Source organism: Gallus gallus, chromosome 8, assembly GCF_016699485.2.
Source record: "Gallus gallus isolate bGalGal1 chromosome 8, bGalGal1.mat.broiler.GRCg7b, whole genome shotgun sequence".
Classification (NCBI taxonomy): Eukaryota; Metazoa; Chordata; class Aves; order Galliformes; family Phasianidae; genus Gallus; species Gallus gallus.
In genome coordinates this window covers 6,820,876-6,844,069 of record NC_052539.1, presented here as the reverse complement: position 1 = coordinate 6,844,069, position 23,194 = coordinate 6,820,876, and the positions used below count along the sequence as shown (strand labels likewise).

Genomic DNA, 23,194 nt, shown 5'->3' with positions numbered 1-23,194 from the left:
GCCCTTGTCTCTTACAGGAGTTGGATGTGCTGCTCTCTCTGGTTTGGCCTCTCTTCCAGGCTCTCAGTGGAGAGAGATCTCCCAAACTTCACCATACATCAGGCTATGAGTTGAGCATCCCAGAGGGCTTTCAGGGTGTTTATTCTCCCAAAGCTGTGAGATAGAGGATATAACACCTCCAGCTTGGGCTGGCAAAAGGAAGGGCAGCACACACTGCCAGAGACCTGCCCGGTACCCCAGGGTTGCTGGGGCTGTGCAGGAGGACAACCCGATCCGCGTGTGAGCGGGAGCAGCAGTCCCTGCCCAGCAGCTGTAGGAGCCCAGACGCTTTCAGGGAAAACAACCCATCCAGATGTGAGCTATTGTTCGAGCCATACCACCATCCCGGGGGCTGATCGGATCCAGACAACAATTGTGAAGGAACAGCGTGTGTCCGAGGGCTGGGCTGGGGAATGGGGGGAGCCACTCTGTTTCCAGCTTTTCAGCACTCCCTGGGGTTCCTACTCATCCGTCTGTGTGCAGCTGAGATCCCAGGAAATGACCCAGCAGGGTGCTTGGCAGCGTGCTGGTGGGACTCCATCAGCCCCACGCTGATGGGCTCTTGTGGATGATTGATGCACATTTGGGTTGGCAGGCAGCGCCGCGGACACTGGAGCTGTTGAACAAGCATACCATTTTTAGTTTGCCTTGGCTCTGCCGACACCGTTATATAGGAAATCAAATTGTCCCTTTGCAGAGGGTGATGGGGGGAGAGGGATGGGTCCGATGCAGCCCAAGCCCACCAGAACTGAGCAAGGCAGAGGGCTCTGGGGAGGGGAGCAGTGGTAGCCTCGGGGCTTTTCTTGTTTGTGGTTAACGTAGGGCTGTTTCATTGCAAAAGTCCCCCCAAAGAATTATCTCGCATCCTTTTTATATTTGAGAGAAAGGCATTTTTAGAATGCTGGCTTGTGTGTGCTCCGGCTGGGACACCCGGTTGCCTGGGCCTAAAAATAAGCTGGGGGCTGGGGACTTGATTTTTCCCCCTCCTTATTTACTTATTTAAGAAGGGGTGGGGGAGGATGTTTGGATTGAATAGATTTATTTTCCTCTCTTTCTCCATATTGATCTCCTTCTGGACTAACACCGAGAGTATTTGCCCTTTGATGAGCAACTTCATCCTTGCTCAGCAAATTCAGCCACTGCTGCCAGCCATGGGAAAGGTCCTTCGCCCGCACAGCAAAGGTTGTCTTTCTGTGGTTCCCACCTGCCTGTGCTGTGGGGAAGGGTAATTCCAGCTCTCCAGGTGGGGAAACTGAGGCATGGAAACCCTAGCCATCTTGTGCAGCAATGCAGTGCTGGGGCTCTGCTCTGCTGCCTCATAGCCCCTGGGTGGGCAAGAGAGGTGTTTAATGAAAGAAAATGAAGCTCTTCAGGCCTGACTAAATGCAAGGCACGAGCTGGCACTGCTACCTGCACAATTTGCCCCATCTGGAGTGTTTAGCTGGCTCCCCATGCGGCGGCAGCAGGAGCCTTGCACCCACTGGTGTTATCCTGCTCCAGGCTCCTGGGGACACCTCCCTGCACCTGGACTGCTACTTCGTTCATTAGCAGAAAGGAAGAGAGAGCTGATTTACAACAGATCTCCTGTGGTTTAGATGGGGACTAAGCTTATCTGTACTGTCTGAGGCAGGGAAAGAGTGCTGCAAGGCTCAGCCCTGGCCCGGGAAGTTTTCTATTTTTCTTTGAAACAAACAACCCAGGCAGAAGCCGAACCATACCTGGCTTTGTTTAGCTTGGAGCCTGCTCTACAATAACTTGCCACTGTTGAATTCTGCCTCGCGAAACCGCAAGGGGCTGCAAACATGTTCCTTCACACGTGTTCTGTCTAATGCTGGTGGCTCAGCAGCCAGCATCAACACCAGGAAAAGGCAGCGGGTGCTCAGCCAGGCGGGGGACAGCCGGGCTCTCCGAGGCGTGCTGGCGTGTGCTGGAGCCACGCTGCTGCCCGTGCTGGGATTTGGAGCGGATCCACGTGCAGAGATGCTGGGCTCCTGGCCCCGCCACGCTGCTGCCGTGCTCTCTGCAAGGCTTTTGCCTTCTCCACTTATTCCTGATCTGGGTCTCCTGCTCTGCTTCTCTCACATTCTTCCCATGAACTCTCCCCGTGATCCCAGTGCTGTTTCCCTGGGTGTGGAGGTGATGACGTCCCATGATGCCAGCTCCACTCTTCTTCCAAGGGACCAGTCCTTGTGCAGCCCTGGTAGGTCTGCAGGGGCTTTTTCACTTGCTAGGTCTATGCTTTTGCAGATGGCCAAGATGGTGGAGGAAGGTGGCTCTCTAGAAGCCAACACAACCAACTGAGCATCCTTCATTCCTGCTGCAAGTGGAGGGTCAACACAGGACACAGGTGGAAAGCCCAGCCCAGCAGGGTCCTATCACTCATACACCCAGACAGAGCTACACTTGGCCATACACATTGCACCTTCCTTGCATACTCTCTGAGTACGAAGGTGCCCCATACCCTCAGAGTACGGTTACTCTCAGCGGTTGGGTGCATTATGGTCTGCCTCAGGGATGACACTCGGAGCCACCCTACAGGGCTGGAATACTGGCAGTGAATGACAATATTTGTCTCCTTTCCCACGGGTTGCTGTTCAGAACTTTCTTTGTTGGGTTTATGAAAGAGAAGGTAAGAGGGAGCGGGAAGATCAGTGTCCCTTTTGCAGGTTTGCAGTTTTCAGGCTTGTCTATTCAATGATGTTGTTGCTGGGTATGTGGCTTGGGCTCTCCTGGGTTTGGTGGTCATGACGTCTCATAGAATCATGGAACTGTAGGGGTTTGAAGGGACCTCTAGAGATCATCAAGTCCAACCCCTCTGCTAAAGCAGATTCCCTACAGGAGGTTGCACAGGTAGATATTCAGGACAGTTCTGAATCCTTCCAGAGAAGGAGACCTCACAGACTCTCTGGGCAGCCTGTTCCAGTTCATGATGCTCTTTGCAAAGCCTGAACACACAGTCTGGTTTCAGACAAATAACTATTATTGCATCTGTGTTCCTGCAGTCAGGAGATGAGTACAAGGTGAGGAGTGACTGCAGCCCTTGCTGAGGCTTTGGAGATATCAGAGAGCTGTTGGGGCTGGAAAAACCTTAAATCCACTCCTCACCTTGTGGGTTTGGAGTTCCTTTAGAGTTCACTCCTATTTAAATTCCTGGGACATGCTAACCTCCGAATGAACCAAGTTTTCTACGTGGAACTTTGAACGTCTGATCCTCAAGTGAGAACCTGTAGGTTGAGCTGAATCCCAGGAACCATTTGACTTTTACCTCTCGCTGGAGGCAAGGGACAGTGCGTGTGGCCAGGGAGGATGAGATGTTCCACGTGTCCTCTTCTCCCACCACAAGAGGCCAGCCGTTCTGGAAGCCTGGCTCTCCCCTAATGAAAGATGTCCTCCTACCTCGATGGGGCTCAGATGTGTCGCACGCTTTAAGATGATGTCACTTGTGAGGAAATTTAAAGTCTCTTTGAGGAAGAGATGGCCGTGATTCATGCTGATAGAAATAGAAAGGCCAAACAAGCAAATGGAAACTCCCTATTGACCATGTCCCTGCAATTTAAAAGGGTTTTTACTACCTATTCCAGTATTAATTTGAAAATCATACGCATTTACTCTTACATACTACAATCAGATGGGTTTTAAGCCATTAAGGCCCATTGGGTCAATAACTACCATTTTCAAAAATCTATTAAATACCCATTTCCGTGGAAACAGAGCTCCTACAATTGATCACAGCTACCAACTCCCATTAAAATAAATCCCAAACGCTATCAACTCCCTCAAGATGTAGAGCACTAAAACACAGATTGCTGGGACAAATTTATCCCAGGGGAAAGTTGATGGTCCATTATACTTAAGCAACACAAGAATTGTCACATAAGCCAGGAAGTTTATGGGACTTGCGTGTGTTAGTCTTCCCTGAGGGGGTAAGGAGGAAGGTTTGTGGGGTGAACCGGTAGCTCCAGCACAAGCTCAAAGCCAGGCACCCATGGGAGCTTTTTGGGAAACATTTGGCTTATTTTATATTAACTTTCAAGTGTACGTAGGCTTTGGTTGTTTGGCAGAAGCAAATGATGCTTTGGGGCTGAAGTGCTGGAAGAAGTTGTGAATTTGTGGGTCTGTCCTTGGTGGAACAGATTTTTCCACATTGTATATGTGTGTGTCATGCACTTGGAGGCTGTATGAGTGGAAACTGGTAGGAAGGTCACCTTATAAAGATAAGCATGTCCTTCTTCCAAGTCCTTGTCTCCCTGCTCTGGGAAGGAAGCCCTTTAGGGCTGCTTATGTGATGGACCCTAAAGTTGGCTGCGGAGGTGTGAATGTGGTGAGATTGCAGGAGATCTCTGCAGGTTGTCTCTGCCTTAGAAGTGGCTTGAGATGGAAGGATGGTGGCCAGGTCTTGAAAATGAGGTGCAGAAAGTGGGACATAAGAGCTATGCAAGTCCTAAAGCCACCGCAAAGCACAGACTTAGTGTATCCCTGCTCAGCTTTGGAGGGCAATAGCTCTGGTCATGACAAAGGGTGCCCCTTCCCCTCCAGCAACAAAGTTGAATGGATTTGGGATGAGAGCGAAGGAACACTGTGTGTTCATCAGCTTAATGGAATTAAATTTGAAGCAGATAAAGGAGAACTTGTGTGTTCCCATCCCTGGGGGACAGTGTAGACATCCAGAGGGAATGTTGCAAAGTTTCTTGCCTGTGCCATGCAGCTGATAGGGCTCATAATGAAATGGTTTCTCTATCACCCATCATGGCCCCATGAACCTTTGGGACCACTGCTGGCTGTCTCTGGTGCTTTTGCAGTGCAGGATTGACTCGAACCTCACAAAACCACTGTTTTTCAATGAATCCCTGTGGAGAGCTCTTCCCCTTCAGGTCAGGTTTGGTTTCCTCTTGGATTCCTAATAGGATGTGAATACTATCCTGTCCTTCAGAAATGGCTCAAGTACAGTCTCTCACCTCCATCCAATCATCATTTTCCATTATTTTTTGTGAAGTGCGGTGGGAGGGTGGAAGTAATGACTTGGAGACTTTGAAAGCTGAAAGTCTATTGGGACTTGCAGGTGGATTTAAGGTCTGTCGGCATAAGGACAACCAGATCAGCCTATCTTGTTGTGATCTTTGTTCACCTTTGCAGATATCAATGATATATCACAATGGCTGTTCTCCAATTACGTGCCCTGTGTCAGTCCTTCTGGATTCAGGGTGGCACTTCCTCAGCCTCCCACTGCAAAAATCCACTGAGTTTCATCTGTGAACACTTTGATTTCTGCAGTTTAATATCAATTAAACTGATCTTCAGCCCCACCTTCCCTTCTCAGCAGACCTCCCTGTTTCTTCTGTTGCTTTTCTTACTTCTGAAAGGGCCTTTTGCTCTTTGTTTTCACTGGAGTCAGCCTTGCTTCAGGGAATTCCCATTCCACCCTGCTCTCCCAGCCTCTCCAATGCAGCAATGCCTGCTGCTCGGTCCTGTTTTTCCGTTCCTAGTTCAAGGACTTTCTTTATTCCTCTGTCTAAATTAATCTCAATCAAGGCATAATTAGTTCAGGACAAGTTTTCTTTCTTTCATCAGCTCTTTCATAATTCTTGCACTGCTTACCAAAACCCGGTCTAAAATAGTATTGGCTTCTGCTGGTGCAGCGATGATTTACTAAAGAATTTTGTTAGTGAGCACTTCCAGGAATAACTGGACTGTGCTGTTGCGAGCAGCATTTATTCTTCAGCCTATCTCAGGGCAAAGTGCCCTGCAGGGCTTTCTAGTCTGACACTAATGGTATTGTTCCTTTTTACCCAAATCTGACCTCAGGAAGTTACGTGCTCCCATCTGATGTAGCTGGCAGTGGGTCTGCTGTGTGCTATGGTCCACAGCCTTCTGCTCTCTGTGCTCAGTACATCTGCATGGAAGGGGCACAGTCTCGAACCGCAACCACTGTCCGCAGCTGTGCCAGTACAGCTCTGCCCCTGCAGCATCTACTGCTGCTTCTTCAGTCCCAAAGCCAAATCCACATCCCACACAGAGACTGAGGTTTTCCTCTGACTGCAACAGGAATTACTCTCGGGGAAGGAAACCCCAATCCCCACGGCCCTCATACAGGAGCATTTTGGCTTGCCATCCTTGCTGACATTTGGATACCCAGACCTTCATGAGAAGTTTGAACTATCTCTCATACAATGCTGCTAGTGGTGGCTGCTCCCTGCTGCTCTTTGACCAGCGGTATCAGGGCCCCAGGGTTGGTCTTCCCAGGCAAACCCAAGACATGATGAGATGCTCTTGTCCTCTACTCACCCAAATGGCTTTGGATTCTTGGGCTGGAGTCCAACACACAGTGAAGCTGATGAGGGACTCCTAAGGATTACAGAGGACATCCTGCCAGTGGTGCTGTGCCTTCTGCCAGCCCAGGGATTGGTCTGCCTGTTCCTCCGACTTCCCTTTGCCCCTCAGACATGTTTCATGTCTGCCTGTGCTGCTAGATGCCCAGATGACTGAGCTGCCTTCTTAAGCTGTGTGATGCTGGCAGTGATGCTTATGCCATGGCAGCATAGTGCTGGGCTGGAATCAGAGCTCACAGCTTTGCGGTCTTGGAGGGTTAAAGAGTCTTAACAAGTACAGGAAGACTTCTGGTTACACATCACCTGGAAGTTCCTGTGCTGGGAATAGGAATGAGGATTCCCTCATCCTAGGAAGATTTGTGTATGCGTGCGTTTGGCAGTGTACCTCTTTAGACTCCTTGTGGAGTTGCCACAGAAGTAGAGGAATGGCAGGGGTGAATGGAAGCTCTCTGCTTTGGCTCACCATCTGGAGGAGCATCTCTTCATTGACAAGACAGAGAACTCAGAGTCTGCCCTCTGGCAACATTCATGCCACTTGGTTCAGCACCTGTCTTCGTGGACTGAGTCGTGGCTCTTTGTCTTTAACACCTTGTGTTAACCCTTTGCAGCACTGAGGGAGCATGCTGTCAGCACAAGTTACTGGCAGGCTGGTTCATGTTCCTGGGAAGTCTGAGGGATTCCTCATTCGTCAAGAAGAGGTTTGGGGGAAGAAAGGATCCTCCCTGCTTGGCAGGAGTAGGAATTTCCTTGCGGTGGATGAGAGACATGAAAGCAGAATCCCCTGTGACTTCATTAGGCTGGATGGTTAGCTTGGAGCTGGCTGTGTCTCAAGTATTTTCCAGCTGTCCATGGAGGGCACTTGGACAATTTCCATTCAACCCCACTCCCACATCCCTTCTGAAAAGTCTACAGGGAAAAGACTTCTATTTTTGCATTGCAGTGGAATTCCTGTGGCATTACACACTGTATCCTCTGCAATACCCAGAGAATTCAGTTTGATTTATGGTGCTGTATGGTACATGTTGGTCTTGCTTTTCATTCAGAAGTGCCATCTTTTACCTTTCCTTGGTAACGGCCATTTTTATGGCACCAAGACTTTTTGCTGCTCTTGCTTCTCTTCTCTCAACTTAAACAAAATCAGACTCAAGTTAGAGTTTGGTTGCCCATTCTACCACCCAGTAGATTAGCAGGTCCTTTTCTCTTTCCCACCTCTGCACCAGCAGCATTCCTACTATTTTTTTTTTCCACCAGAAACTGCCGCTTGCAGAAGAACACCAAGTCTTCTCTATTGGCTAAGTCAACACAGACCTTGACTTATAACCACAAGTAGAAAGATTCTGCCTTCCCCATGGATTAGGAAAAAATGGTGCAAGTAAACACATGAGAAAGGATGTGAAGGCTTTCATTGGAGGCTTGGGACAAAGTATGATTTTTCAGCTGCTTAGAATGGAATCTTTGGGTCTTTAAGCCTTAATCAGAACATGAAGAATTTAGATTAGGTGTTAGGATTTTTTTTTTTTTTTTTACATGAAAGCAACTAAATAGTGGAGTAGGTTTCCAAGAGAAGTAGTGAAACCTCTGTCCTTGGAGCTGTTCAGGTTTCAGCTGGGCATGGCCCTGAGCAACTTGATGTAATTAGACATGTTTTTTACCTTAAGAGGTCAGACTACATGACCTGTGGAAGTCCTCTCCAGCTGCAGTTATGAGTCTCTGAATCCACACCTCTTTGGAGATGGTCATGGAAGTTGCTGGACTTCCTGTTTTCATCACCTTTACTGATTGCCTGAAATTTCACACAGTGACGGTACATCTTGTCCCATACACAGTCACGTGCTCCTGACCCATTACTATGACCACAGAAGCATCAGTGCTGCTCCACTGTACTGCTGTAGAACAGTACAAGATCTAGGCTTCTGCATCCTGCTTTTCCAGCAGCAATGAGTCCCACGAGAGTTCACACGGTACCTCAGTCTGCCTTGCAGACAGATTATTCACTAGCATCATTCAGTTAGCAGTACTATAGGTGAGTACTGGTGAGCATTGGCATGATGGAAGCCCCTCATATCTGGACTCACTCCTTCAAACATTATCATTCCAAACGGTGTTCATGCCCACACTCCATGCTAACAATGGCAGCTCATGATCCTTCCTACCTTACTCTCCATGCACTGCTGCATATATTCTTCTTGCAAGCTGCACTCTCCCAGGGGTGCACGTACTCCCCAGGCCCAAGTGGCTTTGCCATGCATCTACTTGCTCACCACTGAGTTTATTTATGCTTCTGGAGAAGTGTCTGCAAAACTGAAGACCTTCTTATAACTCTTTCCTGTCCTCTCCTTTATTCTCTACGTAGAGAGGTTGTTATTTCTTGGGTGCTTTTTTTTCCTCATTATTTTTTTCCCCACATATCCTTCTGGCTTCCCCTGTGCTGTGTGTCAGTTTGCAGCACCCGCCATGCTGTAAATACCATCTAGTTTGGAATTCTCCAATCTTGAAGGAGCTGGGAAGCTATGTGGGGAGCAGAAGAGATGTCTGTCATTTGGTTCTTTCATGGAGACCAAAAGCTTCTCTGTCATCCCCAGGGAAAATCACAGAAGCGCCGAAAAGGAGGGAGAGCATGACCTTGGCAGTAAGTGACAGGCAAAGACGCCAGTTGCATGCTCCTTGTCTCAGCTAAGAATACCAATGGAAAAGAGGGTTTGAGTGGAATCAGAGTTGCCCATTCTAGGGTTGTTTTGGTCTCGCTCGTGCCTTTGGGGACGCTGGCAGGATGTGCTGCTTCCCTTGCCATGGTGGCTGAAACTGGGGTCCCTTCGTCTCCTCCTCCATCCAATCCATCTGAGCATCTCCATGCTGGGACTGCTCCCCCTACCCTTAACACAACTCTGAACCATCCAAATCTCTCAATGGAGGAAATTAGTTATTTATAATTAAGGGTTGACCAAAAAATGTTGCTAGTGTCAAGGGAACGGCAGGCGACAGCCAGAAAAACATGATGTCTCCAGAAGAGAGGCAGCGGGAATATCCCTCCGAATAGGGCTGACGTTAGCTCTCGGAATTTGGACAGCCTGGAAGGGTTTGGGGCTATTTTTCCAAGATATCATAGGTCAGGAATCAACATTATTTTTAATTCTGCGTCCCCCGAGCAGCTCTAGTGCATAAGGGAGGCTTTTTCTCCCCTCCTTGTACTCTATTTCTATGAAATTTTTGCTTTTCTTCCTTCCGAGTCATGCCACAAATATGTCCTTCAGGTTTATTTATTCTTCTCCCTATCTATTCCTCCCAGCCTGCTCCCATCTTGGTTGGGTTGCAGAGATGGCGTCAGCGTGGCGCGTGTCTGGGATGCTCAGGCGAGACATCACAAATAAGAGATCATGTTATCCTAATTTGCTGTTTCCGGTTGGGAGAGTTTTTCTTTCCACAAGCTTACGTGCCTGGGGAAAACGTGCTGGGAATGCTGCTTTGTGGTGGGAGATCTCAGGGCCTGGTGAAGAAGAGATGGTCATCTCATCCCACCGTTAAATGTTGCCTTATGCTTCAGCCAAGCTTTTTCCAAAGTGGCTGATGTTTCAGAACTGCTTTGTCACAGAGAAGGTGGCTGAGATGCCCAGGACAGGATGGCAGCTATGGGGAATGCAGTCAGCAGATTCCAATTATCCAATACTCGCCAAGTTGGTAATGACTTCTGAAAACCTACACTATTTCAGGTCCAGGGAGATGGTCACACTTTGTTTGATGTGCTAGTTTCCACATGCCATCCTACCCTAGCGTGCTCTTGAAATCTTGTACCTTTAAATTTTTTATTCACTTTTTCCTCCTTTTCTTCCATTTGCTGTAGCAACCTCTCTCTCTCTCTAAACAAGTCTGTTGGTATAATAACTTCACTAGGGATCTTGCCATTTCAAACAGTGTATTTGCACATTTCTCGCTGGTTTCCCTTCTCATTTCACATCTTGGACAAGAACATGCCTTTTTCCTCTTAGCCCGTGTTTAACTTTTAGTTCTCTCCTCCACAATTCAGCGTGGTGAGGAATGCTCTAATGGATACCACTTTTACAGAAGCTGCTAGTTCAAACACAGCCGGTGAGCCTTCATGGCTGGTCCAGTGTAAAGAAACGGTTGCATTCCCTTTGTGATCCCTCCGTGGGGCTCGAGGATGCCAACTGCTCCTGGAAGCATGGGAATAAGTGAAATGCTTTTCACCACCTTAGTGTTGCTGTTGGCCTTATGCTGGGGATTTAGTCATTCTTATGACATATTTCCACAATGGTGCGTTTCCATCATCATTCCACAGTGATGTATTTGAAGCCTTTCCATGTGTTTTCTTTCCCCTTAGGATCTCTTAAGTTAATGCAGCCTTCCCCTTGGCTTCATGAACTGTGGGGTCAGGCTCCTCAGATTTTGAAGGCTCAGAGACAGTGTCTAGGGCTACCTGTCCCAGTGCTGTCTCAGCTCATGAGGTTCATGGCACTGATAGTGGAAACACTAGTAGTTAATTTAAAGGAGCACCTGGCGCTTGTAGCAGAGCCCAAGGCCCTGCAATCCCACTACTATTTTTATTGGAATTGTTGTTATTATTATTAAGTTAGATCCTGATCCTTTTACACAGCTGAGGACATGAACTCTGTAAAGATCAACACAGTTGATATACCAGTGAATGCAGAATAGATCTCTGACCTATGCAAAAAAGCATCCCACAGATGGGAGAGCAAAACCTAGACCGCCTGACTACCGTTCTTTCTCCAAGCACTGAGACCTGCCAGCCCTGCAGACGCAGTGAGAGACATTTCGGAGATGACCCAGCACCTACGAGAGCTACTGCTCTGCTATTCACTGTAGGATGGCTGCAACGTTTCTCACCCACACACCTCTCCTAGTTCATCACCTTCTTGTGCCCTTAAGAAATGGATGTCTTGGATATCCCTGTTTCAGGGTGTTTTTTTTTTTCTTTTTATTCCAATAACTGTTTAATCCCAGTTTGGAGACTGGAGGGGAAACAGGCAGCAGTGTCACCATGAGGTTTCCCCACTAAACATGTCCTTTAGAGGAGCTATTTCCAAACTTGCTTCCCTCTCCCTTACTTCCAAACTCCTGAACTTCCTCCCTCCTGCAGCCATCCCAGCCCATCCTGCTCAGAGGGGATTTCTCCAAGGTCAGGCCATGCTCCATTTTGAGTAGAGCTGGAAGACAGATGTCTTGGAGCAAAATGTTGTTCATACTCTGCTTCCTTGTGCAACATGCAGGTGTGGGGGGTGAGGCTGCACACCCTTTGTTGCAGTACATACCTGTGTTCTGCAGGGATTCCCCATTCTTTACCACCCACCACACCGGTTGCCTGGAGGAAATGGGTAGAACCATGACCCACGGTTGTGAAATCCTACAAACAGATTAGAAACGTTGGCAACAATTATTTAGATTTGCATGACTGCATCCCACCCAACCCCAGCACTAACCCTTTCCAACTCAACTGTGGGCTGCTCTCACTTGTCCTCTTTGCTACATTGATGTGTTTGCTGACTGTCTGCTCTCCCTTGTCCTTGCAGGGCATACATGAGTGTGAAGGAGCTGAAGGAGGCACTGCAGCTGAACAGCACCCACTTCCTCAACGTTTATTTTGCCAGCTCAGTGAGGGAAGAACTGGCTGGTGCTGCCACTTGGCCATGGGCTAAAGAGGCTCTTAGTCACCTGGGTAAGCAAGCTGCCTGACTAACGGGGTCCCAGGGTTTTTCACTTCTCTCCTTCTCTCAGTTGGTTGAAAAGATGCACTAGAATTTGTTCTTGGGTAGAGCTGGGAGAAAAAGGAAGCTCGTATTTTGAGACAAAGTCTTTTGTCTTCACTTACGGGACACATAAGGAAGCTTTGGGGTTGTTCTTCCAGCTTAGCCCTTCTTTGGCATGGATTGGCATTTTGGCACTGAGCAATTCTGTTCAGGTAGCCTATGAAACACCAGTGAAGAAATGGTGGGGAGAGCTGCAGGCTCTGGAGAGGGGACAAGAGTCACGTCAGTCCCGTTGGTTGCAGAAAGGCTGATCCTACAGTGGGGTAGGGTGGATTCTCTCAGGCCATCCAGACCCATCCACCAGGATTCTAGGAATAGTCAGCTTCACCAATGACAGACACAAACCAGGAGTCTCAGCGACTTTGGAGCCAAGATTCCAGATATGAGCCACTCCAGAGCAGAACACCGAGCATCATCCACTTCCAAATCCAGCTGCAAATGTGAGGATAACTATCAAATTTAAACCACGTTTTTATAACAACTTGGCTTACTACTTGCTGAAGGCATGGTACTCTTTGGCTTCAGTGAATTCAAGGCAACCCATAAAGGTCATCAGTCCTGGCAGACTCCAAAGTTGTTAAAACAGCAACGCTTCACTAGAATGTAAATGTACTGTGTGTTTTCTTCCTATTTCTACTGTCTCTCTTTTTCCCTGCCTCTCCCTCCATCTCTTCAATGTCGGAGTTTTCTGGCAGAGCTCTTTACACTTTGTAGTCAAAACATCTAAAGTGTTTCTCAATAAGTTACTGGAAATAATTACTCGTGACACCTGCACAGCAAACCTAGACCTTCTGCTTTTACCAGCACATGATGTGCAACTCTTCAGTTACATGCTGCTCTTAGAGACCTGTTTAAAATCTCTTCTTCGCCAGCTTTCCTCCCTCAATGGTTTTTCAATGGTGTAGTGCTACAGTCGCTAGTTGAGGAAGGCAGATCTCCATGAAATTTATTCCCTCAGCTTCCAGAAATTGCTTCCAAGGCTCGGCTTGACAATCATCTTCCTACAGCAAGTGCTTCAGCCACACATGTTCTCATCAGACCCCTCCCAACGGCTTGCAAAGAGTTGTAGAGAAGGGGAATTGGGGTAACTGCTTTAATCAAAAGCTCACATTTAACTCTGCTCTTGGAGCCTGTGTCCAGCCAGAGCCCTTAGGCAGAGTGGCACCATCTGGAAATGTTGGATCAGGGTTTTACCGCAGAGGTTCAGGGGAAGAGGGGTGTTGGCCTGGCTCTGGTGCCAGAGCTGTGAAGTGTGAAGCTGGATCTGAACTTCTCCGAGGCTCTGGCACAGACCAAAGGCTTTGGTTAAAGACTGTCCTTAGGTTTAGGTTTAACGAGCTGGGAAGGGAGGGTGACAGACTCTGTTCTCTGTAAACAGTAGGCTCATCAAGTGTTTCGTACCACACACAATGTATATTATTGTCAGCACAGAAGAGGCTTAGGACTGAGTAGGAGGTTACTGGAGAATGTGAGTAAATGTGAAGGTACAGCAGGGAGGAAACAGCAAGGAAAAAGCTTGGAAGGAGTGAATAGTAACTTGAAAAAGTTTCCTGAGCTTTAAAGGACCTAGCAGTGGCAAGGGGTGGTGACAGGTCTTCACAGAAGAGAGGAGCCAGTCTCCAACAAGACACACTCTTTCCCTCCCTTCAACTGGTTTCTGCTGGGCTCCTGTCCCTCCCGATGGTCACATTTTGAGGCCAGCCTGCAGGCTGTGTTCTCTCTTGTCAGAAATGCCACACTCTTTGTTCTCTACAGACATAACTCTCCACCAGAACTGTTCTCCTCTACTTTGATTCTCCTACTGAATCAGATTGGTCTTCACGTTCAACATGATTTCTCCTAGAAGCTAACCTACCTTCTGGTCACATTCTGCTCTCCTCTTGTTTACATATCTCTCTCAGAACTGGACTTCCATGGATGATTTCAAGAGAAGTACCATGAGACTTTTTTCTCTAACTCTTTTCTTCTGTTTCAGCCCTTTCTCTCATCCCAAAGCTCACAGATCAACTGTTCCTAAATTACTCTTCACTTCTCTAGTAGTTTTTCAGTCCCGGCTTTGAGTTCCATAGAAACTCTTCTCTTTCATAACCCCTGAGCATGTCCACTGATCAGGCCCTCTCCACCTTCCTACAAGCATCTTCACCTTCTGCAACTCTTCAGCCAACTGGTAGTGTAACACAACGGAAAGCACAGCAACGACAGCTGAGCAGTAAGGTCTTGGGTTGCAGTAAGCAAGGGTTTGCACAGATGCAACAACCATGAGCACAGAAACAAAGGAAAGAAGCTGCTTACCTTCAAAAGGGCTCAGGTACACAAGAATCCCCAGCAAGATTCCCTTACCTCCCCCCCCCCCCCTTCCGCACTGCCAACCCTTAAATGAGGGCTGGGAAGGGGTGGATCCTGGCTCAACCCATCCAGTCACTCAGGCACATTGCATACACCTGAGCTCCCCTGGGTTGGCCCTGCCTTCCCACCAGGTGCTCAATCAGTGCTTCAGGCTGTGACCTAGCATTTCTGCTACAAAATACCAACAAGCAGCAACCATGCTCACTGAAGTGCAAAAAGCAATGACTGACTTGGAGAGGGTGACCCAGTCTGTAGCATTTATGTAGGCCATGTTTCAGCTGCTGTACAGCTACAAGACAAAGATAACTTGCAGCCAGCCAGCAGCAGAGGCAAAATCTGAAGTCTGTTTGCACTGCTCTATATAGCCATCATTTCTACCTTGATGTTTCCACTGTACTCAACAGTGAGTTCTTCTCAAATTCAGCATGTTCTTGCTTGGAATCCAGAATTCATACTCTGAGAACTTTCATGTGCATCTCTTTAACTACAAAAGACAGGGGTGCTGAACTCCCGTCCTATACAAAATTCATCCCTCTGCAACGAAAAGCCTTATCTCAGAATCCCAGCAACGCAATAATATAAACACTTTAAGTTTTGTGTATCTGCATGAGAACGGTATTTGCACAAAGACGGTAGAAAGGCAACAGAATCATGAATATTTGAAGTTATAAACATTTTCGGTGGTTATATAAGCTGAGGCCATCTTCTGTAGTTATATAAGCGGAGGCCAGCTCATATATCTGGCTGAGATCACTGGATCCTGAAGGAGGGCCAGTCGTTCCATCAAAGGTACCTTAGGCAATGGCCATCTTCCTGTCTGACTAACGGTCATGGGTTTGTTCCATTAATTGCCATGACTCAGTGCTCGGGGAAGGCTGGCCTGCGAGACAGGTTTAGCTTTGCGGTTTGCTGTTCTTGAGCGTGTGTTCTCTGAGACAGCCCTGAACCAAGAGCAGCTTGGCTTCCTTGGGGTCAACGTGAAGCAGAGCCCCTCTCATTTCTCGGTGACTACAGAAGAAGAGCAAGGTCCTGGGACTGGGAGCTCCTGGTTGTGTAAATGGTGATCCTGGGAGTCAGGCATGAGAAGGAGGGCTCATGCAAAGCTCGGTTCAGTCCATCTCCCAGAGGAGAGACAGAAGTGAGGGGAAGGTCTGATGTGCAGAGTACGAGAGAGGAGACTGGTCTTGGTGCAATGGGCTGCTGCAAACACTTCCATAGCTTGTGTTTGCATCTAGGACCCTCCAAGAGGGGAAACAAAGCATCCGGGTCTGAAACAGGGGCTCTCCACAGCTCTTTGCTCACCAGGAAGCTGCGGGGAGAATGGAGGTTCTGGAAGTCAGGCACAGTTCTCATGCTGTTTTTAATCCTGCCATCTAATTAGCCACACAAAGTACTAAAAATATGAATGTCCTCGTGGAGTGTGGGGGAGGAATGGGCTAGGGGAAGCCAGCAGAGAGGAGGGAGCTATAGGGTATCCCAGCCTTGGCATCTCTTCCTCCCCTGCGACAGCTCTCTCCCTCCCTGCATTGGAATCCCATTTTTTTCCCCCTGTTTGGGAAGAATATTGGGTTTCTGCTGGAAGGAGGACAATTTGGTTGCAGAGCCTCTGGTGCCCCTCTGACCGTCTCTGTGGTTAGTGCTGCAGGATGCGTGCAGGGCTTTCACATCTCACTTCTTTTATTTATGAACATTATTTTCTTTCTGCATGCACATTCCTCCTTCCAGACCTTTGGGCAGGCAGCTCCCTGCCTTGTTCAGGCTTGGGTTTGGCTGCAGAGATATCTTTTCTTTCTGTTTTGTTTTGACTACAGTGAAAAGTAGCTTTCTGTCTGCCCACTGGGCTCTCCATCTACGGGGTGCCCTCTGGAGTACTTACCAGCCTGATAAATGGGAGAGGGGCAGCATGCAGAACCCTTCTCAATGAGAGGACACAACTGAATGTGGAGGTGCTGAAAGGATTTTCAACCTCTTAGCTCCTTATGGCTCAAAACCAGTCATAGACCAGTAGGACCAGGAGCTTAAGCAGTGCAAGGTCCTTTGCTCTGGTGTTCTACAACTGGGGTGAAAGAGAATGTAGCAGCGTTACAATCATCCTTTGTTCAAACTGCCCTCCATGCAGGAGGAAGAACAACCAGTGTGAGTTTTCAGCTAGGACATGGTGCCACATCATAGCTTGTTATTGTTTTCTCCCACCTTTCCATGCACCACATGTGCGGGACACTCCATGAAAGATGCCACCCCTATTTCATCACCCCCCTTTCAACCTGTTGGGTTTGTAAGCATTGCTCAGGGCACATCTAAGGGCTCCTTTCCAGCCCAAGCCGGTGCTTGTCCAGCATGGCTCCACAAGAGGAGTCACAGTTCTGCTGGTCCCCTGCCAGGGACACTGTGATCTGGAGGCAGCCCTCTCTTGGAAGGAATGCCCTGTACTCGAGGACATGAGGGAGTCCGGTAGCGCACGGAGCTGATTCAGGAGCAGAATTCAAGCTGTCCATGCTGTGGCTGGAGATGGGATCACACTGTGGCCCTCTGCCAGTTTTAACTTTGCTGGCAGGGGCAGCAATCAGCAGCAAAGATGCAGTAGCCGAGGCTTTGCTGCGAGGTAGCTGGTACAGTAAATCCTCCAGGGTCTTGCAAAGGAGGGAGCAAGCTGTGCCGGAGCCAACTATACACTGCGCTGCCATTCAGGACAGCTAGGTTAACAGCAGTGGGGTAAAACCAGCCTGCCATGCCTTTCTCCAGCCTTTGCTCCTGCACCATAGGCAGCGTGGAGGAGTGGGGGGAGCAAGGCAGGGGGAGGAGGTGGCCACTGAAAAGCAAGAGAACAGGGAGAAAAGAAGCGGAGTTTCCACTGAGGTCTCCATTTGGGCAGAATAAAGAAAGGGAAGGAAGAGAGAGGAGAAGAGGGACAAGTTTTGCTCTGGAGCACCCTGCATGGGCAGCTTCCCAGCAGGTGTGGCACACAGTCATTATAGAACTTGTGCCCTGGAGCAGAAGTCAGAGATGTTGGCGCTGAGCAAAGGCTCTGCTCCTCTCAGCTTTCCTCAGCATCACTGCTCCTTGCTCTTCTCACTGCAGGCAGGTGGGCAGGAAAGAGAAACGCCGTGTCCTGCAGGGTGTTTGGGGCAAGGTCAGCATGGACCTACCCTGTGCTTTTGGATCTTCTTTTGGGCTTTTGCTGAACATTGCTTCCAGCTGGCAAAGCCAAGTGTGTCAGGACTTTGCTAGGCAATTTGTTCTCCTGCTCTGCCTTAGGAGCTGACATGCTTTAGCCACCTGAGCCTGTAGGCGAGCTGTCTAACGTAGGGGGAGGTCTTTTGTCCTCTGGTTCAAAAGACGATCGCTGCAAACTCATTGCATGTTTGCTCTGGCGAGAGACTTTGCTTGGAGTTGTGTGCACAAAAGCAGATACTGACTTATGGGAAAAGACACGGAGGGAAATGGTAGCTGAAACTATTGAAGGCTTTGAGGGCATCAGTGTGAAAAAAGAGGAGAAACCACCCAATCTATTCCTGCAGGAACAGTGGATATGTCCACCTTCAGGTCTGAATTTGGCAGCTCAGCTGTGACCTGAGCAGCGCAGAGAGGAGTTTCAGCCAGCATAGGTGAGTCACTGCAGCCTGCTGCCACTTTCCTCCTGATGGTGTTCTCTGTGCTTGCAATTTCAGGTGGAGTTGTCCTCAGCCCCGCGTATTACGGCATGCCTGGCCACACGAACACCATGATCCACGAGGTGGGGCACGTCCTGGGGCTGTACCATGTCTTCAAGGGGGTGAGCGAGCGGGAATCTTGCGACGATCCCTGCAGGGAGACAACTCCATCCATGGAGACAGGAGACCTCTGTGCTGACACCGCCCCGACCCCGAAGAGCAAGCTCTGCCGGGACCCAGACCCTACCAATGACACCTGTGGCCAGATGCATTTCACGGGAACACCCTTCAACAACTACATGAGTTACACAGGTAAGCTGCTAGAAATCGGAAGGGGTGACCTTTGTTAGAAAGCTGGGTTTCTCTTCCTTCCACCTTCACACATAGAGCCCTCCCTGTGTGCTCCTCTCCGCTGGGCAGGGATGCGACAGGCTGAGTTCAACGTGTAAGAATGTAATGCTGGACCGTCGCTTTCAGCCCTTTTGGTTCCATTTTTAAAGGCGTGCTGAGACGGGACGGTGTTCCTCCTGTCAGCACAGGAGACCCGAAGCCTGCAGGGTGGTGGCACTGCCCCGGTGCGGGTGTCGCGATGACGGCCGGCGGCGACACGAGGCCACCGCGGATCGGAGCCGCCGTGCGGCTGCTGAGGCAGTGCCATCTTGTGGCATTGGGGACACACGACACCAGCGAAGCCTGGCCGGGGAGCCGCAGGCGTCTCGCGTGCATCCCCAACAGCATTTGGGGACAGGGGAAGGTGCCCGCTGCCGTGCCCCCCATCCAGTCCCTGCCACCCCCAGCCTGACCTATATGTTCCCCTTCGTTCCCAGACGATGACTGCACCAACACCTTCACCCCCAACCAAGTGGCCCGGATGCATTGCTACCTGGACCTGGTGTACCAGCGCTGGAGCCAGGGCAAGAAGCCCACGCCCATCCCCATCCCACCCATGGTCACGAGGCAGACGCACGACTCCCTCAGCATCTACTGGCTGCCCCCCATCAGCGGTGTGATCCACGAGAGGTGAGAGCTGCTGCTGTGATGGTTGCTGTGATGGTTTGGGGCTTGCAAGGGAGCCTGATGAAGGATCCAAGAAGCCCCCTGCGGTCCAGATCCCCATCTTAGAGCTCTCTGCCCATCCGCTACAGCTGAAGCCTCGTGAGCGATGTTCTCCTTGTATTGGCTTATATGAGTGGGGATCTGCTGGCAAAGCTGCTCAGCACAGAGCTGGGAGGTGGACAGGAGCCTTTCTGGAGTCGGTGAAGGCTTTGAGGGGGCTGGCACGCCTCTCACACCCCCCGCCAGCTGGCAAGCCTCAGCCCTTCCAAACAGGCAGCCATCCCCACAGCTGCCTGGTGTTGCGGGGAGATACGCAGCCCCCAACCTTTCCCTGCCCCTGGCCAGCTCCAGCACAGCCTCCTGCTACGAGAGCAGGCTGCTGCACCAGGCTCTGCCACCAGCTTTCTGCTGTCGGGGTGCTGGGAGGGGAAGCGAAGGAGTGCAGGGAGGTGATGCCAATTCTTAAACCCAAGAGTGCAATCACAGAATGAAAAATGAGCTTCATTTAGCACTTATTGTATAAAATAGCCATTTACTAGGAGGAAATGCAGCCTTGTGGTTAAGGCAGGGAGCTGGAACCGCAAAAGCTGGGTATCGTTCCCAGTGCTGTCACAGGCTCCCCGTGTAACTAACTGGGGGTAAGTCAGGAAACGTTTCAAGCAGGAGAAACGATGCTGAGGAATCAGAGTCACCGAGTGAAGGAGCTGTGCACAGCCTCAGACACTGGGCAGCTGCCTTCTCCTCCTCCATATAGTGCTGGAAGGTCAACAGAGACCTGGACAAGCCTCCAGCACTTCTGCTAAGCAGCCCCTCTGACTAAAACTGTTCAGTTTCCAGCAGGTTTCATGTCTGTGCTTTTATTATTGGACAAGAAGCATATCTTGAAGAGGCTTTGAAGTTGTTTTAAAGCTTTTTCGCAAAGCTGTCCTTTGCAATTCAAACGGAAAGCGTTGTTTGAGGGCAGCTGGGACAAGCAGTGGGTCTGTGCTCTCTGCCTTCTCAAACAAATGGTGATGGGCAAGAGCCTGATCCCTTCCCAGACATGAGAGCCTCACAGTGCTCATGGCCTTGAGTCAATCCAACAAACCCCTCTGGTGGGACTGGAGCAGTTTGAGAGCAGGCTCTTCCAGGACTCTCTGGGACTACCCAGAGGGAATCATAGAATCATTATGGGTTCCAACTATCAGTGGGTTGATAGTTGGAAAAGACCTCTAAGGTCATCTAGTCCAACTATCAACCCACTCCACCATGCCCACCAAACCACGTCACTCACTGCCACACCTCCAGTTCTTGAACACCTCCAGGGACGGTGACCCCACCACCTCCCTGGCAGCTTGTTTGAATGCCTCATCACTCTTCCTGAGGATAATTTTTTCCTAATATCCAACCTGAACCTCCCCTGGCACAACCTGAGGCCATTCCCACTCATCCTATTGCTGTTACCTGAGAGAAGAGGCTGACCCCTAGACTGAAATCTAGGTAGACTACGATCCTGCCTGGGTAAACGTGGATGGTAAATGAGCACAATTGGTCACAATTACACGTGTTGTTCCCCTGTGTCTCTGGTCTGCAGGGAGCTGGACCCGCTCTGTGATGACTGTGCTGAGGATGGCACTTTTCGGCAGTACGTGCATGAGGCCTCATCCCCTCGGGTCTGCGACTCCTCTGGCTACTGGACCCCAGAAGAAGCAGAAGGTAAACTTCTCTTTCCTTGGCTGTGAATCCCCTGAGCAGAGATGAGATCTTGTTGGAAAAAGAAAATGGAGCCTTTCTCTGAGAGGGTGAATTGTCTGCTCGTCAGGGAGGCTCGCCAATGCAGGAGACCAGGTGAAGCGATCCCACAGGCTGGCTGTAGTGTCCATGCTGCTGTTGGAATGTGTGGATCCAGAGGACCTGCTGGTTCTGTGCATTCGCATCTCCATCAGCCACCAAGGCTGACAGAAAACGAGGGAGGGCTGGGAAAGCACAGCTTGGACTTCATTGTCCCTGTGGATGAAGCCCGTGCACCGAGAACACGAGTGTCAGGATGTAGCTGATGCTCAACATCTGAAAACTCATCCCTAGATTTTGCATTTCATGGAATCATCGCTTGCCAGCAGTACAAATCACACATACACACACAAAGGCAAGTTGAAGAAATACGCAAATTTGTGCTTATTCAGTGATACCAAACAAATGAAAGCTTGGCTCATTTATCTTCAGTGGTTCCTGTCTCCCCCGCCTGTCTGATTCACTGGCAAATTAAAACTACAGCTGGAAGTATTAGATGTTATTTTCTCCTTTGCATCAGCCTGTAATTACCACAAGCGCATGTTGGCTCTGTTGAAAAAGAGACAGGTTTGGGGGTTTTTAGAAGGCTGATGCAGGCTTTAAATGGATGTATGCTTTGAACTACTGGGCCCTAGGGGATGCTTGCAGGTTTTGGTGAAGATGAGAGTATTTCACTACACAAGGCAGAAATCTGGTGATGCTTGCTGGGACCGAAAGCCCACTGCTACCTTTCTCCTGCTGAGTGCAAGAGAAACGCATTAGGGCTGATGCAGCAGATGTGCCAATGTCCTTATCTCCACTGGTTGAATGGCAGTGGGACAAGACTAGGCAGCTCTGATGCTTGCGTGTGTAACCAGGAGGTGGGTCCTCACCCTTTGCTCTTCACTCCTCCTGCCCAGGCCCCCCGGACGTGGACCAGCCCTGTGAGCCCAGCCTGCAGGCCTGGAGCCCGGAGCTCCACCTCTACCACATGAACATGACGGTGCCCTGTCCCCAGCCGGATGGCTGCATCCTGGAGCTGCGCTTCCTGCACCCTGTCTACCCCGACTCCCTCACTCTCTGGACCACGTACCTCTCCACAGATGCTCCCAAGGCACTGGCTGACATTGAAATCCTGACAGAGCAGGGGGAGTCCATCCATTTGGGCCCGCTGGACACTTACTGTGATGTCCCCTTTACCGTGAAGCTCAACATCCACAAAAAGGTGTCCGGGGTCAAAATCTACACCTTTGACGAGAGGATGGAGATAGACACAGCCCTGCTGACCTCCCTGCCTCACAGCTCCCTCTGCTCCTCCTGTAAGCTCATCCAGTACCGCGTCCTCCGGGATCCCCCCTTTGCCAATGGTTCCCCTGCCACCTCTGTGCAGGTGCACCGTGAGTTTGTCGACACGTGAGTGCTGCCTTTTGGTCCCAGTCTGAGTTCTTACTGTGGGAATTGCCACGCTTGATGCTGGGAGCAGATTCCTTGTCCACAGTTCAGGAAGCTTGCTGCAGCCCCGCTGTGCTAGCACAGCCCTTGCTAACGAGAAGCAGCTCGTTAAACCCAGAAACATGACCAGTAAAATGATTGTTAGAGTTAATGCAACTTCTCCCCAGCTCAGACCCTACGGGAAGAAAAGGCAGGCCCCTCTACATGACCTGGCAGCGGCCCTCTTCCCACAGCCCCTTGCCTCTGGCATTTTAGCGTATGAAGACATATATCAAACCACGATGCTGCCCGGGTACAGACGTGATTTCTATAGCCTGGGTGAGCAAATTTGTTGCAGCTGAATGGATTCTTCTCTCCTGTTCTTTGTTCATGCCTTCTGTTCCTGCAGGGAAGTCACACCCGGGCAAGTGTACCGCTATCAGGTGCAGGCAGTCTCTGGGACAACCTTGGGAGAAGCATCCCCACCACTCATACATGTCCATGGAGCACCCTACTGTGGGGATGGGAAGGTGACCGTGTAAGTCAAGAAACCCCTTCCTCCCAGCAGAGGGTCTTAAAGCTGTCAGATCACCCTGTCCCAAAGGGAAGCATGGGGTTGGTCCTCCACCCAGGGGTATATGAATGTGTGAAGTCCTCCCAGCAGACTGGGCTACAGAGCTTGTGTTTCGTAAATCATCACACGTACAGGAGATGGAGGCACCCTTTGTGAGGAGCAAGGTCTGGATGAGCAAACCAACCTGAACTCTCTCCCTTTTTTAATCTCCTGGAAAGATGTGGTGCCTTCTTTCCTTTATCC

General features: G+C 49.8%; 1 protein-coding gene across 2 annotated transcripts in view; it reads left to right on the top strand.

The window, feature by feature from the left end:
* The window catches only part of PAPPA2 (pappalysin 2), a 75,647-nt gene that overhangs the window by 9,257 nt on the left and 43,196 nt on the right, over positions 1 to 23,194 (top strand). For both annotated transcript variants that reach the window (XM_040704898.2, XM_040704897.2), the window contains exons 3-8: positions 11,909 to 12,054; positions 18,160 to 18,453; positions 18,969 to 19,161; positions 20,771 to 20,892; positions 21,867 to 22,359; positions 22,787 to 22,915. In XM_040704898.2, the coding sequence (XP_040560832.1) occupies positions 11,909 to 12,054; positions 18,160 to 18,453; positions 18,969 to 19,161; positions 20,771 to 20,892; positions 21,867 to 22,359; positions 22,787 to 22,915 (1,377 nt within the window). The remainder of the gene's footprint in view (positions 1 to 11,908; positions 12,055 to 18,159; positions 18,454 to 18,968; positions 19,162 to 20,770; positions 20,893 to 21,866; positions 22,360 to 22,786; positions 22,916 to 23,194) is intronic.